The 24,839-nt window shown below is 37.2% G+C and overlaps 1 protein-coding gene across 1 annotated transcript in view; it reads right to left on the minus strand.

Moving 5' to 3' along the window:
- The window catches only part of NECAB1 (N-terminal EF-hand calcium binding protein 1), a 198,880-nt gene that overhangs the window by 152,212 nt on the left and 21,829 nt on the right, over positions 1–24,839 (minus strand). The window contains exon 3 of the mRNA XM_036117181.2: positions 5,988–6,096. Within this exon, the coding sequence (XP_035973074.1) occupies positions 5,988–6,096 (109 nt within the window). The remainder of the gene's footprint in view (positions 1–5,987; positions 6,097–24,839) is intronic.

A 24,839-nucleotide genomic window follows, 5' to 3' on the forward strand; every position in this document is an offset into this window, starting at 1 on the left:
GAGTGGCTGCCCCAGTTTACATCCCCACCAACAGTGCAAGAGGGTTCCCCTTTCTCCGCATTCTCGCCAACATCTGTCGTTTCCTGACTTGTTAATTTTAGCCATTCTGACTGGTGTGAGGTGGTATCTCACTGTGCTACAGCTAAGTCTTGACCATGGAACTGAAAGAAATGCTCCATCTGTGTTCTCTGCTAATTTGCTCGTGGCCAGTTTGGGCCTTGCTGGAATACTTGGAGCACTCTTCAGCCAGAGCTCCTTTGGCCAATCTATATTGCTAAACCTCAACTCTGGACACCTGGTCTGTCCACTCCATCTTACCCTGTTATAGTCTGGAATTTGATTTTCACTTCACTCTCTTGACATCTTGACATATAGCTACACCACCTTTTACTCTTTTCCAACTTCTTTACTGTGCACCTCTCCGTCATTGCATACTTACTTAGCCTAGCACCTGGGACTGTGACCTGCCCTATTCTCCAGGCACTTAAGTCTCGGTGCTGCTTTCTGAGCCTTCAGTTCCAGTTGAAGATGGGATTGGTTATGTTAATAGGAAGATCTCTCTTGCCCACTATGGAATGCCAATGAACTTTCCAGTCACAATGCAGTGCAAGCTGTGTCACATACTCTTCAGACCAACCTACTGCTTATCCCTTGGTACTGGTACTGCTTTCTTTTCTTACTGCCCGCAAAATGTGTCTACTTAAGCATGTGATGAATAACTCAAGGGAGAAAGTGGCTGCATCAACCAACTCATCAAGCTTTAGCATTTCACTGTCATACACAAATAAAAGATGAACAACCTTCTGTTTCAGAAGGAATCAAATTCTGCCATCTGGAATAAACCCTTTGATATCATTACTCTCCAATTATGGGATTTTATCTCATCATTGGTGCATAAAACTGTCTTCAAATATTAGAAAGACTTGTCATAAAATATTTGTCTTCTACATGTCCCTAAGGAACGGAACTAAGAAAAATATGTGGAAGTTGAGAGAAATTTTCAGTTTAGGAAAGAGATTTTTAAGCTTTTAGAGCTAGCTCAAGATGGACTATGCTCTTTTAGTAGGTGGTGATATTTCTGTCACTTTGGTGTGCTTCAGTGATTTAACAAGTATTGGGTGAAATCCCAGTAATCGGCACTGAAAAAATTATTTTAGCCTAGAATGAGGAATACTCGACCTGAAGACAACAGTTGCCCATCTCTAGTTAAACCCTCCCCCCATTCCCATCTGCAGGCCCTGGGAAGGTTTTCTATGTGTTCACTCTCTGACCTGAGAGCAACACTCCCATCTGCTCTACCATTTGGTCTATCTTAACAATCTGGAACTCCAAAGTGCAGTATGCTGGAAGAATCATTTTTGGTCTCTAGGGGATCTTTCCCCCGCCTGTGCTATGGTTAATACCACAGGGAATTATGTTAATTTATTCATGTGTTCCTCTGACTGACTGAAAAATGTAGACAAGCTGGCTTTCTGATGAGTAAGAGCACTTTTGATGAACTATGGAAGTTTCCTCTTGACCTAATGATCTTTCTTCTATCTATTCCTGCTCTCTGATGTGGTGGTTTCAATTTTAAGCTATCAAAGCTGTAGATTTAGTTTGTGCTAAACTTTGCCAAACTTAAATGTTAAGGGCTTTGTGTATTCTTTTTTAGACAGTAACTTACACAAAATTTGAGAAAAATGTGTGTCTAAAACCCTTTAATGGAGCTGGAAAAGATGTACCAAGGCTAATTCAAATGACTGATAAATTAATAATTTTTTTTAAGAAGAAAAAAGATTAGGCATATTTGACCCAGACAGTAGACTGTTAAAGTGAGACTTGACAAAAAGTCTGTGAAATCATGAAAGGCTTAATAAGGTCGACATGGCATTTTCAGAATGTTGTGGACTATTAGGTTGTGTGCACTTCCCTTAAGTGTGAGAACATTAAATATTTCAACAATATTTTGCCCTGTTGACAAAAATGTACGTTTTGAGCTTCTTTTTCTTTGCTATGCTATATATCCCAAGTATCATCCACAGGAACAAGCTGGCTTTTTGTTTCACACTCAACCAACTACACTATTCAAGAAAAAAACTCATGAAAAATTCAGAATGTCCAAACATAATGGAAAAGAGCTACCAATGTTAAAATTAATTTTGGATAAAGGTGATGGAAATTCAGACTTCTGATGCCTTCAGATTTCTCCTACTTTCATTCAGGTTGTTTTCCTTTCTAGTCCTTGCTCTGAGTGAAATCTTTAGGCCATGTACCTTAGGCCTGAATATAATTTCTGGCAAAACATTCATTATCTTAAAATTCTAATAAAAAATTAGGATGATTCATGGAATTCTCATTAGAAGGAGATTATACCAAATCTGGAGCTTAAGCTTGCACCTGTGCAGGCTGGAAAGGTGACCACAACTCCCTAGACACTTTCCTTAATGTGGATGGACGTATGGTTGATGGTTTCATTTTGAAATACACTAAAAAAATTTCTCTATGATTCAGACCTATAAATAGTTCCCATCTTGGTAATATTCATGTATAGAAATCTTTGCAGCATCTCAAATGTGTAAGTTCTTATGAAGATGCATGTCTTCGGGTCTGTTCTTGTATTTGTTGGTTATAGTTTACTTGCATCTAGGAGAGGAAATCTGACTGAAAAGGTCCAAGTGGCTGCAGGGCCTACTAAAAGCTGCAGTGGAATCCTCTAAACATAATTTCTTAAATGAACATATTGATTTTTTAAAATAAAAGAGAAAAGAAATGAATGAACGAAAAGGAAAGGAAAAAAACCAGGAGAGTTGGATTTGGAAATTACAACTGCTACCTAAATGTTTGTGGACAGAGCAATATATATATATATTTCTAACTTGTTAAAACTTATTTTGATCATTGCACAGCTCTACGTTTATAGTTTGCTCATTTACAAGCTACCTATAAAAACATGGTCTCTGAAAACCTGGAGGTTTACCTGATGGGTTTTTTGATGTCCTTTTATAAGGAATAATTTACTTAATTTTGGTATTTAAAATACCTTAATTATTTACATTTCTAAATAATATTTGCTTTCCATGATTGAGCATATTTCCAGAATATTCTTCATGAGAAAAAAGGGGAGAATTTAGCTAGCAAGATAGGTTCTCAATATTTTCCTTCTTTCTAAATATTTTCAGAGTGGATATGTCACTTTTCAAACACAGCAAATATAGTATTTATAGCATAAAGATGGATTTCCGTAGATGGCAGGAATGAGCTGAAATAATACTTAGAATACACTTTTGCATGGAACAGAATCTTACTTAAACAAGCTCAAGAAAATGCAGAGCATTAAGTGGATAGTGATTTAATGGACTCCAAGAGGAAGTTAAACTGCCAGGTATCAGGAGGGGCAGGAACCAGGCATCCCTAGGGGCCTTAGCAGCAGACATTCATGGTATTTGAATCTCATGGTTCACCATAAACATGAGACAATGAGTCTGCAGGACGTGGTCTAGCCTATGTATAAATTGGATCCTTCAGGCCAGGATGTACCCTTGAGCAAATTTGAATGGTTGGCAATGCTCAGCACATGAGAACATATTTTCTTAGAAGTTATGTGGAAGGGGAAAAATATATGGCATATATAGTACAATCACTAAAATAATTAAAACTTGGATCCTGCAAAGACAAAAGTTATCACCTGCTTGAAGTATAGCTCTGAAATTTCTGTGTCAATGTTTGAATTAATCTCCCTAAAAGATTAAAGCCTGACACTGACATACTTTCTTTTTTTAAAAAAAGGAATTTCATTAATACAATTCAGAAGCCTGTAATATATTTTAGCTCCAAATTAGGTTGAACACCATTATCAGAAAACAGTTACCAGAAAAAGTGCTTTTACTAATGCATATGTGAGAGTAACTGGTAGAAATCATCACTCCTTTGGACTTATGGTATAAATCATTGCATAGACTTCTTTAGCATTTAATGTAATCTTAATGCTATGCCAAGTAATTTCAACTAATAAATGTATAAATAAAATAACAAAACCAGGCCAAAAAGGTCTATTGAAAACTTTATTTTTCACTAATAGGAGTAAATGTGTTTTGAAAATTTTCCGTGACATCTAATTTTGCAACTATGACTCTCAATAATTGTTCCAAACCTGGATATTGTTAAAACTCTAATAATCACTGTAATGAAGAAGAAATAATCAGCATACATAATGAAGTCTTAGCATCTCAGCTTCCAACATCTGAGCCACAAAAGGAGCCTCTGCTCTTTTTTTTCACTTAGATATCATTTCTCAGAATGGTTCACATGGCTTCCTTTCTTCCATGAATAAACATTATTCCCCAGCAGTCATTTAAGAATTCAGCTAATATCTGTGGTCTTTCTCCATCGTTACCCCATTAGCTCTGTCCTTCAGTGGCGCCACAATGACCTACAAAGATGTTTCCCCGTGGCTTAAGAGCTTTAAGAGCATCTCCTGGCCTGCAGATTAAATCTGAAACACTTTTGCTTCTCACAGTGCCAATTCCTTCTTGTCTGGACCATTCTTCCCTTTCCAGATTTTTCTCCTCCTGCTCTCAGCCTTACAACTGACACTTTGGTAACACGAAAATACTTGTCACTCCCATCCAGCGTATACTTGCAGGCCTTTACTTATGCATTTTTCCTCTAGTTGGAATATATATCCCCTAATCCCCTTCTTTACCTAACCAGTTTCTGCTCTCCCATAAAGACTCAGCTCCTGGCTACCTAATCCTCGGAACATTCCTGGAGCCTACCAAACTAGGCTAAAATTCCCTGCCCCACTGTGTTATCCCAAAGTGTTCCGTATATACCTCAGGCACAGTATCTATGATATTATACAGAAGTGATCAGTTAGTGGGTCTACTGTTCCATAAATTATAAGCTGGTTCCATGTTGCACCACCAATACCCAGGAGGGACTTAGAGTTGCTGAACAGAATGGAACTTGTGACACAGTTATCGGCTCACACTATTTCTGACAACAAAAAACTTAAGTGATTTCATAGGGAATCTGAAATTCCAATGGAAGTCAAGAAATTTACAAACTGATTATTTAACAAATTTGCAGCTGCTTGAGGAAAATGAATTTAATCTTTCTTCTTATTAGCTCGCCACAAAAAAAGTCTGTGCTTAGATGTAGCCCAACAGCATTTTCTTGGCAAGCTGGCTCACTGCCTAGAACCATGTCAACACATTGCTTAAAGCAAGACAGTGATTGTTCAAGTAGCAGACACGCTGATGGGTCTCATGGCATGACGCGTTTTCCACATTAGAATTCTATAATCACGACTGTCACAAATAATGTGATTTGGTTCAATTACCCAAATCAAACAGCACATTTCTGTTGTTCTATAAGTAAATTGCTCATCATTTTATATTTTTAAGTATAGTAAGAATATAAAGAGACTTTATTAATGCTATACTAATGCAAAGGAAAGACCTATATATATGTAAAATACATAAAATAGATAGATCACTGTACTCATTGATTACTCAGAAAAAAATTCTGTGTCCTGAATTACTTGCATGTCTCAGGTAACAGTGATTTGGAGTTAAGCACATCTGAATTGTCCAGATAATCACTGCAGCTCTGCATTGCACTGCACTAATATAAGAATGGCTTAAGGACAATTTTTAGATGGAGCAAACAGAGATGAAAACTAAGAAACAAGGTAAAATTCTATTTTCTTACTAATGATAGAATTAGAATTATTTATAATTTTTGCTTTTGTTTTACATTTTGCACACTCTAAAGCTACCTTAAGAGGGCTCCCTCAGAGAAGATCACTGTTTTGCAAGTCAATACTCAGTTTTTCAGAGTATTTCAATTACTAAAGAGGGGGTATCTCAAAATTAACCATACAGAATTAAACATTACAAAATGTGCCCTTTGCATATTTCCTCATTCTCTCCTTCATCAGTATGTGCTTGGTCACACCTTCTCTATATCATTTACAGAATCCAATGGTAAAAAAAGTTCCTTACTTGGTATTATGTGTATCAATGGTATGGAAGAGCTCATGTAATTCTTCTCCACTCAGAACACCATCTGCAAAATATGCTTTGAATTCTTCAAAGGACAATTTTCCATCATCTGAAATGGGAGGAACAGACAGAAGAGAAGCAAATCATTTCAACTTTGTATATTGTTTTATCTTTTAATTTTAAAAACTTTGCCCAAATGCTTATGCAGGGTTATTTGTGTATGTATACACATTTATTTAAAAAGAAAGAATAATTCAAGGTGTTAAAAAGAAAAATAATTTAATATCTCTCTATAGTACATAGATTTCAAATGCATACTCCCTGATGAAATAGGTCTACATGGTTTTAAAAGTATGTTTGGGATCATTTATTTCTAGGGCAAACATTTAACAAGCAATTTAACTAAACATGCCAAAAATATATCCACCCAACCAAATAAAAGCCAAAGACAGAGTCAATTATTTAGACATTTTATCTTCATATACAGGACCTAGCAGGTTACAGAATAAATAGTAGATGTTTAATAAGTGTATATTTATTGAATGAATGCTAACATTTAGATTTTAGAATTATTACAATCCAACAAACTGTTCATTCCTTTACTACTTAAACAAATGAACAAAAGTAAATGACAAATTAGGGAGTCTAATAAAAAGAGATAAGAGGTGTAGACATTAGTATAAGTATGTTACACAGTAACACACAGTAAGTGCAATAAGAGATACACTTTGGAATGCATGGCAGTTAGGGCAATCAAAGATCCTTTAATTTGGGAGCATGAGGAGTTTTAGTAACTTTTGCACCTGACTTTCTACAACAGGTAAATGTGGATAAGCAGAGATGGAAGAAACACATTAGTAACAGATGAAAGTAAAAGATCTCTACAAGATTCAGAAGCAGAGGGGCGCCTGGGTGGCTCAGTTGGTTAAGCGTCTGCCTTCAGCTCAGGTCATGATCTCCGGGTCCTGGGATTGAGTCCAGAGTTGGGTTCCCTGCTCAGCAGGGAGTCCGCTTCTCTTTCTCTCTCTTTCCCTCTGCCCCTTCCCACCATGCATTCTCTCTCTCCCTCTCTCTCTCTGAAATGAATAGTATCTTTAAACTGGGCGCCTGGGTGGCTCAGTTGGTTAAGTGACTGCCTTCGGCTCAGGTCATGATCCTGGAGTCCCGGGATCGAGTCCCACATCAGGCTCCCTGCTCAGCAGGGAGTCTGCTTCTCCCTCTGACCCTCCTCCCTCTCATGCTCTCTGTCTCTCATTCTCTCTCTCTCAAATAAATAAATAAAATCTTAAAAAAAATAAAAAAAAAAATAAAAAAAAATAAAAAAAATAAAAAAAGATTCAGAAGGAGAGAATTTAAGGGAGTGAATGGACATGAAGGAAAAGGAAAGTATCCTTCCTTCTGTGTAAGAGCTGGTTTGCCAGTTATCTCAGGTTAAGTTGCCAAATGACAATGTTCCTCTTCATTTACAAAGAGGCAGCAAGGGACTAAAGAGGAAGGGACTTAAGGTCACAAAATTCCTATTGTGTAGTCCTACCAACAACACCATACTGAACAAAGTAGAATTTGTCTTTGAGAAAAAGGTGGTAAGATTTGATAGGATTTGATCTTCAAGACCCATTTGGAGCTTTTTTTTTTCCCCTCAAAAGATGGCCCACAGACCATCTTGAGTTCAGTTAAAATGCAAATTCCTGGGCCCTACCAGATCATCTGAATCTCATAGAGGGCATGGAGGGGTGGGGCAGTCAAGAAATCAGGATTTTTAGTGACCTGTGAGATTCCTCTTCACACTAACACTTAACATAAAGGACACAATAGGCCTAATCATTGAATGACCTACTTGTTCAGATAGTGATTTAAAGGCTGTAACATTTTCAAAAATCCTTATTTGTAAAATATAAAGACGCTTGAGAGTTTTTAAATTGCATATAATTATACTTTTTAACTTAATAGGTATATTAAACCAATCTTCCAGTTAATTCTTGCCAACAACTAACTGAGTAGACTTAGCATTAGGGGTCACAACAAACCTGATCTGGATCATGCACTGAATGAGGTCCTCACTCCCAGAGGTCCCCTGGATTGGCCTACCTCAGTCTAGCTCACCCATTCAAAGACCACAGCAACTCACTGCAAAATGAAGTTGAATCCACCAGGTCCATCAGTTGTCTAATTTTGTATTTCTGCTTTTGGATGGGCTATTTTAGTATCATGTCTCAAATAACTATTTTTAACTTTGGCTCCATGTAACCTGATGTATATTCCAGACTGGACATAGTATAGTATCTCTACTGTGTATCTCCTTACTTTGACAAAATACTATATCACCAGGTTGGGGAATTGGACACAAACCCCACATCTAGGTATAGGAAAGAGAGAGAGAGAACGAGAGAGAGAGAGAGAAGAAAAGAAGGAAGGAAGGAAGGAAGGAAGGAAGGAAGGAAGGAAGGAAATAAGGAAGGAAGAAAGAAAGAGGAAGGAAGGAAGGAAGGGAGGGAGGGAGGGAGGAAGAAAGGAAGGGGGAAGGAAAGAGAGAGAAAGAAGGAAGGAAAGAGAGAGAAAGAAGGAAGGAAAGAGAGAGAGAAAGAAAGAAAGGAAGGAAGGAAAGAAGGAAGGGAGGAAGGAAGAAAGGAAGGGGGAAGGAAAGAGAGAGAAAGAAAGAAAGAAAGGAAGGAAGGAAGGAAGGAGGGGAGGAGGTGGAAGGGAAAGGAAAGGAAAAAGGAAAGGAAGGGAGGCAGGAAGGGAGGAAGGAAGAAGAGGGAGGAAGAGGGAGGGAGGAAGGAAAGAAGATAGAAATCAACTCACTATTTTCAACTCTATATGGAAATTTATAACAGATGTAATACATACATATTCATGGTGGAATATGTTTCTTCGGTGAATATTTTTTTGACCTTTTCATTTATTTATTTATTTATTTATTTTTGCATTTTATTTTTTTTAACTTTTAAAAAAAATTTTATTTTGTTATGTTAATCACCATACATCATTAGTTTTTGATGTAGTGTTCCATGATTCATTGCTTGCATATAACACCCAGTGCTCCATTCAATACATGCCCTCTTTAATACCCATCACCAGGCTAACCCATCCCCCCACCCCCTCCCCTCTAGAAACCTCAGTTTGTTTCTCAGAGTCCAAGTCTCTCATGGTTCATCTCTCCCTCTGATTCCGCCCCCCTTCATTTATCCCTCCCTACTGTCTTCTTTTTTTTTTTTAACATATATTATTTGTTTCAGAGGTACAGGTCTGTGATTCAACAGTCTTACACAATTCACAGCGCTCACCATAGCACATACCCTCCCCAACGTCTATCACTCAGCCACCCCATCCCTCCCACCCCCCACCACTCCAGCAACCCTCAGTTTGTTTCCTGAGATTAAGAATTCCTCATAACAGTGAGGTCATATGATACATGTCTTTCTCTGATTGACTTATTTTGCTTAGCATAATACCCTCTAGTTCCATCCACGTCATTGCACATGGCAAGGTTTCGGGGTTTTTTGATGGCTGCACAATATTCCATTGTATATATATATACCACATCTTCTTTATCCATTCATCTGTCAATGGACGTCTTGGCTCTTTCCACAGTTTGGCTATTGTGGACATTGCTGCTATAAATATTGGGATGCACATACCCCTTCGGATCACTACATTTACATCTTTGGGGTAAATACCCAGTAGTGCAATTGCTGGGTCGTAGGGTAGCTCTATTTTCAACTTTTTGAGGAACCTCCATACTGTTTTCCAGAGTGGCTGCACCACCTTGCATTCCCACCAACAGTGTAGGAGGGTTCCCCTTTCTCCGCATCCCCAACATCTGTCCTTTCCTGACCTGTTAATTTTAGCCATTCTGACTCGTGTGAGGTGGTATCTCATTGAGGTTTTGATTTGGATTTCCCTGATGCCGAGCGATGTTGAGCACTTTTTCATGTGTCTGTTGGCCATTTGGATGTCTTCTTTGGAAAAATGTCTGTTCATGTCTTCTGCCCATTTCTTAATTGGATTATTTGTTTTTTGGGTATTGAGTTTGATAAGTTCTTTATAGATTTTGGATACTAGCCCTTTATCTGATATGTCATTTGCAAATATCTTCTCCCATTCTTTCGGTTGTCTTTTGGTTTTGTTGACTGTTTCCTTTGCTGTGTAAAAGCTTTTTATCTTGATGAAGTCCCAATAGTTAATTTTGCCCTTGCTTCCCTTGCCTTCGGTGATATTTCTAGGAAGAACTGCTGCAGCTGAGGTCGAAGAGGTTGATGCCTGTGTTCTCCTCTAGGATTTTGATGTACTCCTGTCCCACATTTAGGTCTTTCAACCATTTGGAGTCTATTTTTGTGTGTGGTGTAAGTTTGAAATGGTCCAGTTTTATGCTTCTGCATGTGGCTGTCCAATTTTCCCAACACCATTTGTTGAAGAGACTGTCTTTTTTCCACTGGACATTCTTTCCTGCTTTGTCGTAGATTAGTTGACCATAGAGTTGAGGGTCCATTTCTGGGCTCTCTATTCTGTTCCATTGATCTATGTGTCTGTTTTTGTGCCAGTGCCATACTGTCTTGATGATGACAGCTTTGTAATAGAGCTTCAAGTCCGAAATTATGATGCCACCAGCTTTGCTTTTCTTTTTCAACATTCCTCTGGCTATGCGGGGTCTTTTCTGGTTCCATACAAATTTTAGGATTATTTGTTCCATTTCTTTGAAAAAAGTGGATGGTATTTTGATAGGGATTGCATTGAATGTGTAGATTGCTCTAGGTAGCATTGACATTTTCACAGTATTTGTTCTTCCAATCCATGAGCATGGAGCGTTTTTCCATTTCTTTGTGTCTTCCTCAACTGCTTTCATGAGTATTATATAGTTTTCTGAGTACAGATTCTTTGCCTCTTTGGTTAGATTTATTCCTAGATATCTTATGGTTTTGGGTACAATTGTAAATGGGATCGGCTCCTTAATTTCTCTTCCTTCTGTCTTGTTCTTGGTGTAGAGAAATGCCACTGGTTTCCATGCATTCATTTTATATCCTGCCACTTTACTGAATTCCTGTATGAGTTCTAGCAGTTTTGGGGTGGAGTCTTTTGGGTTTTCCACATCATCTGCAAAGAGTGAGAGTTTGACTTCTTCTTTGCTGATTTGGATGCCTTTTCTTTCTTTTTGTTGTCTGATTGCTGTGGTTAGGACTTCTACTACTATGTTGAATAGCAGTGGTGATAGTGGACATCCCTGCCGTGTTACTGACCTTAGGGGGAAAGCTCTCAGTTTTTCCCCATTGAGAATGATACTTGCTGTGGGTTTTTCATAAATGGCTTTTATGATATTGAGGTATGTACCCTCTATCCCTATACACTGAAGGGTTTTGATCAAGAAAGGATGCTGTACTTTGTCAAATGCTTTTTCTGCATCTACTGAGAGGATCATATGGTTCTTGTTCTTTCTTTTATTAGTGTATTGTATCACACTGATTGATTTCTGGGTGTTGAACCAACCTTGCAGCCCAGGAATAACTCCCACTTGGTCATGGTGAATAATCCTTTTAATGTACTGTTGGATCCTATTGCCTAGTATTTTGGTGAGAATTTCTGCATCCATGTTCATCAGGGATATTGGTCTGTAATTCTCCTTTTTGATGGGGTCTTTGTCTGGTTTTGGGATCAAGGTAATCCTGGCCTCATAAAATGAGTTTGGAAGTTTTCCTTCCATTTCTATTTTTTGGAACAGTTTCAGAAGAATAGGTATTAATTCTTCTTGAAATGTTTGGTAGAATTCCCCTGGGAAGCCATCTGGCCCTGGGCTTTTGTTTGTTGGGAGATTTTTGATGACTGCTTCAATTTCCTTAGTGGTTATAGGTCTGTTCAGGTTTTCTATTTCTTCCTGGTTCAGTTTTGGTAGTTTATACATCTCTAGGAATGCATCCATTTCTTCCAGATTACCTCATTTGCTGGCATAGAGTTGCTCATAATATGTTCTTATAATTGTATTTCTTTGGTGTTGGTTGTGATCTCTCCTCTTTCATTCATGATTTTGTTGATTTGGGTCATTTCTCTTTTCTTTTTGATAAGTCTGGCCAGGAGTTTATCAATCTTATTAATTCTTCAAAGAACCAGCTCCGAGTTTTGTTGATCTGTTCTACTGTTCTTTTGGTTTCTATTTCATTGATTTCTGCTCTGATCTTTATTATTTCTCTTCCCCTGCTGGGTTTAAGCTTTATTTGCTGTTCTTTCTCCAGCTCCTTTAGGTGTAGGGTTAGGTTGTATATTTGAGACATTTCTTGTTTCTTGAGAAAGGCTTGTATTGCTATATACTTTCCTCTTAGGACTGCCTTTGCTGCATCCCAAAGATTTTGAACAGTTGTGTTTTCATTTTCATTGGTTTCCATGAATTTTTTTAATTCTTCTTTAATTTCCTGGTTGACCCATTCATTCTTTGGTAGGATTCTCTTTAGCCTCCATGTATTTGAGTTCTTTCCGACTTTCCTCTTGTGATTGAGTTCTAGTTTCAAAGCACTGTGGTCTGAAAATATGCAAAGAATGATCCCAATTTCTGGTACCAGTTGAGACCTGATTTTTGACCTAGGATGCCATCTATTCTGGAGAATGTTCCATGGGTACTATAGAAGAATGTGTATTCTGTTGCTTTGGGATGGAATGTTCTGAATATATCTGTGAAGTCCATTTGTTCCAGTGTGTCATTTAAAGTCTTTATTTCCTTGTTGATCTTTTGCTTAGATGATCTGTCCATTTCAGTGAGGGGGCGTGATAAAGTCCCCTACTATTATTGTATTGTTGTCGATGTGTTTCTTTGCTTTTGTTATTAATTGGCTTATATAATTGGCCGCTCCCATGTTAGGGGTATAGATATTTACGATTGTTAGATCTTCTTGTTGGATAGACCCTTTAAGTATGATATAGTGTCCTTCCTCATCTCTTATTATAGTCTTTGGTTTAAAATCTAATTTGTCTGATATAAGGATTACCACCCCAGCTTTCTTTTGGTGTCCATTAGTATGGTAAATGGTTTTCCACCCCCTCACTTTCAATCTGGGGGTGCCTTTGTGTCTAAAATGAGTCTCTTGCAGACAGCATATCAATGGGTCTTGTTTTTTTTATCCCATCTGATACCCTGTGTCTTTTGATTGGGACATTTAGCCCATTTACATTCAGGGTAACTACTGAAAGATATGAATTTAGTGCCATTGTATTGCCTGCAAGTTGACTGTTACTGAATATTGTCTGTGTTCGTTTCTGGTCTCTGTTACTTTTAGGCTCTCTCTTTGCTTAGAGGACCCCTTTCAATATTCCTTGTAGGGCTGGTTTCGTGTGTGCAAATTCCTTTAGTTTTTGTTTGTCCTGGAAGCTTTTTATCTCTCCTTCTCTTTTCAATGACAGCCTAGCTGGATATAGTATTCTTGGCTGCATATTTTTTCTCATTTAGTGCTCTGAATATATCCTGCCAGTCCTTTCTGGCCTGCCAGGTCTCTGTGGATAGGTCTGTTGCCAATCTAATGTTTCTACCATTGTAGGTTATAGACCTCTTATCCCAAGCTGCTTTCAGGATTTTCTCTTTGTCTCTGAGACTTGTAAGTTTTACTATTAGATGTCAGGGTGTTGACCTGTTTTTATTGATTTTGAGGGGGGTCCTCTGTGCCTCCTGGATTTTGATGCCTATTTCCTCCCCCAAATTAGGGAAGTTCTCTGCTATAATTTGCTCCAATGTTCCTTCTGCCCCTCTCTCTCTTTCTTCTTCTTCTGGGATCCCAAATATTCTAATATTGTTTTGTCTTATGGTATCACTTATCTCTCAAATTCTGCCCTCGTGATCCAGTAGTTTTTTATCTTTCTTTTTCTCAGGTTCTTTATTTCCCATCATTTGGTCTTCTATATCACTGATTCTCTCTTCTGCCTCATTTAACCTAGCAGTTAGAGCCTCCATTTTTTATTGTACCTCATTAATAGCCTTTTTGATTTCAACTTGGTTAGTTTTTAGTTCTTTTATTTCTCCAGAAAGGGTTTCTCTAATATCTTCCATGTTTTTTTCAAGCCCAGCTAATATCTTTATAATCGTCATTCTGAACTCTAGATCCGACATCTTACTAATGTCCGTATTGATTAGGTTCCTGGCAGTCAGTACTGCCTCTTGTTCTTTTTTTGGGGGTGACATTTTCCATCTTGTCATTTTGTCCAGAGGAGAATAGATGAATGAAAGAACAAAATGCTAACAGCGTAACTACGACCCCAGAAAAATATACACTAAGCAAATCAGAAGAGACCTGAAACTGCGGGAAAAGAAAGGGAAGGAAAGAAAAAAAAAAAGAAAAAGAAAAGATTAAAAAAAACAGAGTATGATCAAATATGATCAGGTTGATATATAGATCAGTGCCACACACTAGATTTTGGGTGTTTTGGTCTGTTAGAAGAAAGTTCCTTCCAAAATTTTAAAGAAAGAAAAACTTACATATGTACAAAAATAAGGGTAAATACAATGAAGGGATGGAATATGACTGTAAAGATGAAAATTATAGAAGATTTTATAAAAGGAATTGATATGATAAGATGTTGGTTGAAAAAAGAAAGAAGAGAAATTAAAAAAAAAATTAAAAGGGAGAGAATGTGATCAGGCAGGAGACTAGAACAAAGCCATACACTAGAGATTCAGGGTATATTTTGATCTGTTAGAAGAAACTGTATCCCCAAATTTTAAAATTTTAAAGAGAGAAGCACTTATATATATACAAAAAATAAGACTAACTACTATGAAGGGATAGAATATGTCTCTAAAAATGAAAAATAAAAAAAGATTTTAAAAAAGGAATTGATAAGATGTTGGTTGAAAAAGGGAAAAAGAAAAATTAAAAAAAAATAGGAAAAGAAAAAAAGAAAATTAAAAAAATTAACTTTGAAAGACTAAAGAATCATGGTAAAAAAGCCATAAATTCTATGTGTAGTATTCCCCTAGCGCTGGAGTTCTGCTGTTCTCATTGATTGGTAAACTTGGTCTTGGCTGGATGTTCTTGCTGATCTTCTGGGGGAGGGGCCTGTTGCGGTGGTTCCCAAATATCTTTGCCGGAGGCCGAATTGCCCCGCCCTTGCTGGGTCCGGGCTAAGTAATGTGCTCCGGTTTGCTCTCGGGAGCTTTTGTTCCCTGCAAGCTTTCCGTACAGTGTTGTAGGACGAGAGTGAAAATGGCGGCCTCCCAATCTCTGCCCCGGAGGAGTCAAGAACTCAGGGTCCCGCTCCTCAGTGAGCCCCAGAGAAAAGCAGTCAATCACTCCTGTCTTCCCGGTCTCTGGCCGCATTCCGTGCTCACCCGGCCTGTGACCAAGCATTTCTATCTCTGGCACCCGACCCCTTGTGGAGTCTCCAAACCCAGCAGATCCCTGCGGTGCGCTCCTGCGCCACTCCTCCCGGGGGAGGAAGGGGAGTCTCCCCAGATCTGCCCCTTGTTGGGCCCTTGCTGGAGGAGCAGTGGCCCGACTGTGCCGCGGATCACAGTTTATGGCAACCCTGAGCTGAGAGCCCATGCCTCGGCTCCGTCTCTGCAGCCGGCTTCCCCGCTCCAGTACCTGGGAGCTCTGCCGCACTCAGGCACCCCCGGTCTTTCTGTGACCCCGAGGGTCCTGAGACCACACTGTCCCGTGAGGGTTCCACCCCCTACTTAGCCACTGGAGCGACGTCCCTCAGCGGAGCTGACTTCTAGAAGTTCCGATTTTGTGCTCCGCGGCTCTATCACTTGCCAGAAGCGGCCAACGGAGGCCCCCTCCCCCACCATCTATCCTCCCGAATATCGCCTCGGATTCACTTCTCTGCACGTCCTACCTTCCAGAAAGTGGTCACTTTTCTGTTCAGAGAGTTGTTGCTATTCTTTTCTTTGATCTCCTATTGAGTTTGTAGGTGTTCAGAATGGTTTGATCCCTATCTAGCCAAATTCCTGGGACCAGACGAAATTTAGGTCTCCTACTCCTCTGCCATCTTGCTCCTCCTCCCCCCTTTGGTGAATATTTAATGGTCCTCAGGTAAGCTGAATCAGGCTATTATAGAACTTAACCTGCCTGTGTACCCTATGGACAGTGTGAGCCTCTGTAATACTGCTTTATAATCACCATAAGTAAGCTCAAGTGACAATGTAAATACTAGCAAATAAAAGCACTGAACAACAAATGCTCTGATGATTCTATGGGTCTAAAAGGCTTTTTTCTTTGTAATTCTTATTAGAAAAAAATATAAAAAGAAAAAGGAGCCATTCAATTATAGTCCTGACTTGAAGGATGGAAACTATATTTTAAAGCCGGTTTTTACCACATCCAAGACTCCTGGAAATCTTAAATTCAGGCTACCATACTTTTAAACAAGCAATTGTAAGAGTTACTTTAGAATATTTCTAGACTAATGCCTTAATATTAAACAAAAGTATTACAGTCTTTATTTGTTTGTTTGTTTTAAGGAAAAGGAGACAAAATACTTCTTTCTAGTGTGCTTCTGCATTAACAAAGCAATCTTAATTTTTTATTAAAATATTTTTTCAACTTCAATCTTCAATTTTCCTGCTTTTCTTTTGAAATGGAACATAATTAGACCTTGATTTATACTGGTTTGGCCTAGAGATTAGCCAAATTTTGTGAGATCTGATATACTATGAAATAAATCTTTTTTTTCTTTCAAGATTTTATTTAAATTCAAGTCAGTTAACATATAGTGTAGTATTAGTTTCAGGGGTAAAACTTAGTGATTCATCACTTGCATATAACATCCAGTGCTCATTACAACAAGTGCCCTCCTTAATGCCCATCACCCATTTACCCCATTCCCCCACCTACCTCCCCTATTATAATAAATCTTAACCTTTACCACCAAAGGATACAGGTTTTTCAGTTTTTTTCTATCTGAATTACATGCTTTGCCTGAGTTTGTCCTGAGCATAGCTGGCCCCTCCTCTGCTTTATTTTAAAAGTATTCTGATCTTATACTCTATATTCCATTAATTTTTGAGATGGAGGTAGCAGAGTGCAGTTGCTTAGAGCAGTCTTAGAACAAAGAAAACTTGAGTTTTTAACATGGATTTGTCATTTGTTAGTATAGCATTTTCATCCATTCTCTCATCAAATTTTTACTCAGATCCTACTATGTTCCAACACTGTTTTGTGCTAAGAACTTAGGTAAGCAAGCCCTTAAGAATTTTGAAATTATGAAGGAGGATATAGCAAATGAACAGCCAAAGACTGTATGATAAGGGCAATTCTAGGAGACAAAGGATGATGTGGGACCATGTAGAAAAGAAACTAACCCAGATGTAAGTACATAGGGAAGGCTTCCCAGAATAAGTGACATTTCAGCTGACATACAAGTGAAAAATAGGGGTTCATGGAAAAAGATCTGTAAAGGGGAAGAGTATTTCAGGTAGAGGAAATGCCAACCACAAAGATAGGAGGCAAGAAATAATACAGTTTGGGAACTGAAAAGAAAAATCAGTAAACTTGGTCAAAGAATACATACTAGAGTAGAATGATAGCTACCAGGGGCTGGAGGGAGGGGGAATTGGAAGATGTTGGTCAAGGAGTACAAAATTTCAGTTACACTAGATGAGTAAGTTCTGGAGATCTAATGTACAACAATGTGACTACAGTTAACAATATTGTATTGTATACTTGAAAGGGTATAAAAGGGTAGCTATTGTTTTTACCATAAAAAAGAGTAATTGTGTGAAGTGATGAGTATGTTAAGTAGCTTTATTGTACTAAATACTGTATAATACATATGTCTATCAAATCAAGTTGTATGCCTTAAATATATATAATCTTAAAGTGTCAACCATGCATCAGCAACACTGGGAGAAAAGACTATATGCTGGGTGGGAAGAAGGACAAGCCAGAGAGTTAGATACAGAGAGTCAATGTCATGAAAAACCATACAAACCATGGTAAAGACTTCTGAATTTGCCCCAAAAGGAGCCACTGTCCTATTAGGAAGCTTACTGTGGCTGCAGTGAGTAGAGTAGAGTGGACAGGTGTGGCACCAGAAGAAAAGACACATTAGAGGTCACTGCAGTAATTAGGGCAAGAATCAATGGCAGCTCAAACTTTGGTGGTGACAGTAAGAACACAAGATAACTGGCCATATTTATAATCTGTTTAGGAAACAGAATCAATAGGAAATGATCAGTTAGAGGTGATCAGTTAGAGGTGATGGATGAGAGGGAACAATAAGTCAAAAATGATACCCGTCCAAGATTGAGTAATCAGATGGATGATATCTCCATTCATTGCAAGAGAGAACACAAGGCAAAAAGCATGGGGTGGAGTACTGTGCTCTTTGGACCTACTGAAATTAGATGAACCTATGGAATAAGTAGATGCATCTAGCAAGCAGGAGCATCATAGTGGTATAGAAAAGGAGAAGGAGAGAGAGAGGGAGAGGGTGAGGGAGAGAGAAAGAAGAAGAGGGAGAGGTACTTGGGAATTACCAATACATACTAATTGAGGTCCTAGAAGTGAGTTCATTCTCCCAAGGAGAATGTCTACAGTGAGAAAGAAAAGGGCCTAGACTAGACTTTGGAGATGCCAACTAAATTCTTTAAATTTCAGATTTTATGCTTGGCTGTTGCAAGGATTGAGAGGCTATACAGAAAACACTTGGCACAGTACCTAGCACACAGTAAGAGTTCAGTGAGGGTAGGTATGATTTTTGGGTGGATTTACTTGTTCAGTCTTGCTAAGTCAAGACCGTTATGCATTATTAATTCCCATTTTGTTCTCTTTCTTGAAAAGCACTTATTCAGTACACACAGAATAAAGGGTATTTGATATGTTTATTTAAAAATAGAAATTTTAATTTATTTTCTTAGGTAATAAGTTTTTACACATCCTAAAACTGGTGCTTCTTTGAAAAAAAGAGTCTCTTTAAATGCTCATTTAATTTTTCCTTCAAGTTTTGTTTTTACAAATATGCCAACAACTAGAGCACTGATCTCAGCATTTCCTTTCCTACTATCACAATTTTAATCTAGTTTTTGTGATCATTTAAATGATTATTCTTTTGGGGTGCCTGTCCTTATGCCACAAGCATATGACTCTTGATTTGGGCTCAGGTCGTGATGTCAGGGTCCTGAGATATAGTCCCACACTGGGTTCTGCACTGGGTGTGGAGCCGGCTTAAGATTCTCTCACTCCCTCTCCCCCTACCCCCTCACGGGTGCTCGCTCTCTAAAAAAAAGATTATTCTTTCAAAACACTGAATTTTCCTTCATGTATTTGACATTTTTGAACACTTTAAATATTGTGGTTTATTAAGATTAAAACACCAAAACATGATCATATTCAAAAAATAACAACAGCATCCTTGTACAAAATGAACACCTGGAAAGCATTACTCAGTTTAACAAAGAACAGCATATACTTTGCATAATATGCAAATTTTTAGAGGCAGAAATAAAAAATTGCAACCTTGTTTCTAAAATGAAGTTCTTAAATTATAAATAAAGAAAAATAATAATTAATATATTAACATTTAATTAAATGTAAATAGATTACTTTCCATCAAATGTACATATCACTTTGCACAAGTCATTTAATATCACTGTGCATTAACTTCCTTATCTCTACACAGCCTCTACTCAAATGTGTAATGTTATATATTTGGTTCAAAACAAGTTACTGACAATATATAAATGCAAATAAAATACAAGCTCTTCTGATTTCAGCTTTGATAAGTAAAGACCTTAGACATTATCACTCCTGTCCTTAGAACAGCAAAAAGCTGAACAAACTGAAAATCAATGACTTTTCTTGGACTTATCAGAGAACTGAAGTTGCAGGGCAAACCACTACCCAAAATCTGAGAAAAAGGGAAAACCAGAGAATCAGAGCCAAGATCTGCTTACACAGAGCAGAAGCTACTGGAGACATAAACTGATAGAAACACTTACATGGTAATTTTGATGAATTGCTGGAGGCTGGGTGCAGACTAGCATGAGAGGGAGAAACTCCTGGGGGCTTCAGTCTTTAGGGAGCTTCCACACTATCATGGGTTTTACCTCCAGGGACCCCACTAGGTTCTCATAGTGAGGAGATAAAAAAGATCACCTTGTAACTCTGGCATAGGGAAGAGCAAGAGTAATCATGAAATATATCCAGGGTGCTCTTCATGACAAAAGTCTATTCTTCAGGAGCACAGATTTTATCAGAACTCTATCCCACTTGGGGTAAGGACATTTCCCTCACTGCAGTCCCCTCTAGACTTCATATCAAATAAGTTGAAGGGAAGCTAAGAAACACTTATGAAGTTCACAGCTCAGAAATACAGACCAACTGAAAGACTGAGATTTAATCAGAAGATTATTTAACACATCTGCTCCTCCACTCCTTACCATCACACCAACAGGGCTCCCATATAAACACAGTGATTACAGCTGACAGAGCTGTAAGTCTCAGATTCTCTCTGAGGAAGAGTACTTAGGGAAGCCCAGGTCAACAGGGGAAACAAAAAGACAAGAATTTGAAGGCTTTAGCACCTACAGCTAGAGCAAACATTAAACACGCCCAACTCCTACCAGATTAACATGAATTCTCAAGCTAGAAACCTATTAATCTCATTTCCTATTACCTGATACCTCATGATCAACTTTCACAAAAATATTATAAGTAATGCTAAAATGCAAGAAAAAGCACTGTCTGAAGAAACAAAGCAAGCATCAGAACTAGACTCAGATCTGACACAGATGTTGGAATTACCAAACAAGAAATTCTAACTATGATTAGTAGGTTAAGGGGTCTAATGGAAAAAAAGAGAAAAGATGGGTAATGTAAACAGAGAGATGGGAACTCTAAGGAAAAAATATCAAAAGAAAATGCTAAAAATCAAAAACACAGAAATAAAGAACGCCTTTGATGGGCTCATCAGTGGGCTCACTATAGCTGAGAAAAGAATCAGTGAGCTTGAAAAAAAAAAACAAAACCTAAACAGAACATCTAAGAACTCTAAGAGCGTTCAAAAGGTATTACATAAACACAATTGGTGGAGAATAAAAGAAAGTACAGAGCAGAAGAAATATCTGAAATAATAATGGCTAAGAACTTTCCAAAGTTAATTACAGAAACCAAAACACATATCCAGGAAGCTCAGAGAGCACCAAACGGGACAAATTCCTGCCTTGATATCCCTCCACTCTGACCCAAGCAACCCTATACCTAGACATATCATATTCAATCTACAGAATATCAAAGACAAAGAGAAAAATTTAGAAAGAGGTAGAAAAAAAATTAATCTATAGTCTATATAGGACCAAAAATACTAATTAAAATTGCAGTGGACTTCTCATCAGAAACCATGCAAGCAAAAAGAGTGTGGAGTGAAATATTTAGTGTTGAAAGAAAAGTCCCATAATCTAGAATTTTATATGCAGTGAAATTATTGTTCAAAAGTGACAGTGAAATAAAGACCTTCTCAGATGAACAAAACTGAAGAGAGTCATTGCCAGCAGGACTTCTCTGAAATAAATATTAAAAAAAAGTTCTTAGGGAGAAGGAAAGTGATATAGGTCAGAAACTCAGATCCATATAATAGTGTCAGAGAAGGAATAAATGAAAATACTTTGTTTTTCTTATGCTGAATTAATCTAAGAGATAAATGTATAAAGTAATAATACTAACAACATATTGGTAATTATAGTATATGGATAAGTGAAATAAATTACATCAATTCATAAGGAACAGAAGGAGACATTGGAAATATTCTGTTATAAGATGCCTGTATTTCCCATGAGGTGGTATAGTGTTATTTGAAGGTAGATTTAGATTAGTAAAAAATAAATATTGCAAACTTAGATTAGGGAAAAATGTATACAGCAACAACTAAAACAGTTTTGAAAAATATAATTGATTTGCTGAGAGGAGATGAAATAGAATACATTAAATGCTGTTTAAAACTGGATAAGGCAGAAAAAGAGGGAGAAAAAAAGAAACAAAAACAAGAGGAACTAACAGAAAATAACTACAAACATGGTAGATATTAATCCAAAAATACCAATAACCAATTTAAATGTGAATGATCTAAATATACCAATTGAAAGGCAGAGATTGTCAGGGCGGGTAAAAAACAAGAGCCAACTACATGTTGTCTACAAGAAACCCACTTTAGATACAAAGACTCATATAGGCTAAATCTAAACAGATGGAGAAAGGCATACTGTAAGAATGCTAAACAGAAGAAAGCTGAAGTAGCTATATGAATTTCAGTCAAAGTAGACTTCAAAGAAAAATTATCAAGGATAAAAAGGGGAATTACTTAATTATAAAAAGGGTCAATTCTCCCAGAAGACAACAATTCTAAGTGTGTATTTGCCTAAAACAGAACATCAAAATACATGAGGCAAATACTGACAGAACTGAAGAGAAAGATAGACAAATCCACAATTATAGTTGGAGACTTCAACACCCCCCTTTTAGTAACTGATAGATCAAACATGCAGAAAATCAGTAGGGATATAGTTTACCTGAACACCACTACCGATTACTTTATCTATAGTCATTTATATAACACTCCGTCCAACAAAAGCAGAATATGTAATCTTCTCAATCTCACATGGATTATTCACCAAGATATGCCACCTATCTATTTAGTTGTGGCCATAAAACACACTTAAACATATTTAAAGTAAAGAGGTGACATGAAGTATGTTCTCAGACCACAGTGGAAGTAAACTAGAAATCAGTAACAGAAAGATAGCTGGAAAATCCCCAAATATTTAGAAATTAAGGATCACTTTTCTAATTAATACATGAGTCAAAGAAGAAGTGTCAAGAGAAATTGAAAAAAAATATTTTAAACTCGATGAATATGACAGTACAACAAGTCAAATTTTTTAAAATGCAGTGAGAGCAGTGCTTAGAGGAAAATTTATATCATTAAATAAATACATTATAAAAGAAAAGATATCTAAATTAATATCTAAGATTCCACATGAGGAAATTGGAGAGAACAGTAAATTGAGCCTAAAGTAAGCAGAAGAAAATGAATAATAAAAATTAGAGCACAAATCAATGAAATTGAAACCAGAAAAACAATAGAGAAAATCAGCAGAAATAAAGCTGATTCCTTGAAAAAATCAATAAAATAGATAATGCTCTAGTTAGGCTAAGCAAGAAAAAAAGGAGAGAAGACAGTATGATCAGTATCAAAAATGAAAGAAAAGTTATCATTATTAAAAAAAGAGTACTAGGAACAACTCTATGCCCACAAATTTGATAACTTACTTGAAATGGAATAATTCATTGAAAGACAAAAACTGCAAAAAGTCACACAAAAAGAAACAATCTTAACAGGTCTATATCTACTAAAGTAATGGAATCAATAATTAATAGCCTCACAAAAAATAAAACACCAGGCCCAGATGGATTTACTGGTAAATTCTATCAAATATTTAAGCAACAAATGACGCCAATTCTCTGCAATCTCTTCCAGATAACAGAAGCAGAAATAACATTACTCATTCTATGAATCCAGCATTATCCTAATACCAAACTTAGATAAAACCATTACAAAAAAGGAACACTCTAGACCAATATTGTTCAGGAATATAGATGCAAAAATCTTCAACAAATATTAGCAAATTGAATCCAACAGTGTTTAAAAAGATTATACATAAAGACCAAGTGGGACTTAGTTTAGTTACGCAAGGCTGGAGCAATATTAAAAAGCTCAGTTGGTTGAGCATCCAACTCTTGATTTTGGCTCAGGTCATGATCTCAGGGTCCTGGGATGGAGCCTGGCAGTGGGCTCCATGCTCAGCAGGGAGTCTGTTTGAGGATTCTCTCCCACTCCTCTACCCCTCCCCCTGCTTGCGTGCGCTCCTGTGCTCTCGCTCTCTCTCTCTCTCTCAATAAATAAAGAAATCTTTGAAAAATGATATCAGTTCTTCCCATCCTTGTTTTTAGATCAATGCAATTGATATTGCAATCAAATCTCACCAAGCTATTTGATAGTACTGACAAACTGATTTTAATGTTTATAGGGAAAGACAAAAGACCTAGAATAACAAACACAATACTGAAGAGGAAAAACAAAGAGGACTTAATAGTACCCAATTTCAAGACTTACTATAAACTACAGTCATCACACCAGTGTTGTATTGGCAAGAGAGCAGATGCATAAATCAATGGAACAGAATCAAGAAACCAGAAATATAACCACACTAATATAATCAACTGATCTTTGACAAAGGAACAAAGGCAATTAGAGAAAGGATAGTCTTTTTAAACAATGGTACAGAAACAACTGGATGTTCATATGGAAAATGAACCTAGACACAGACTTTATATCTTTTGAGATAATAAGAATTAACTCAAAATGGATCACAGACTTAAATGTAAAATCCAAAATAAGAGAAACCTTGGATTGGGTAAGGAGTTTTTAGATACAACTTGTATCTATAATATACAAAGAACTCTTAAAATAGCAATAAAAAGGCAAAAAACAATTAAAAAGTGGGCAAATATCTGAATAGACACAAAACCAAACAAAATATACACATGGCAAATAAACATTTGAAATATTTTCAATACTCATTGTCATAGTTAATTAATAATTTAATTTAAATAGTAATGAGATACTACTACATCCCCATTAGAATGGCTTCCCTCCAAAAAACCCCACAAAAAACCAGCAACACCAATTCCTGGCCCAGACATGGGGCAACAGGAACATTAATTCACTGTTAGTGCGATAGCAAAATGTTTCAGCCACTTTGGATGACATTTTGGCATTTTCTTATGTAGCAACCATGCTCCTAGGTATTTACCTGACTGCTCAAAAGCTTATGTCCATACAAAAACTGCATGTGAATGTTTATGACAGTTTTATTCATAATCACTA

The sequence above is a fragment of the Halichoerus grypus genome, chromosome 5 (genome assembly GCF_964656455.1).
Source record: "Halichoerus grypus chromosome 5, mHalGry1.hap1.1, whole genome shotgun sequence".
Classification (NCBI taxonomy): domain Eukaryota; kingdom Metazoa; phylum Chordata; class Mammalia; order Carnivora; family Phocidae; genus Halichoerus; species Halichoerus grypus.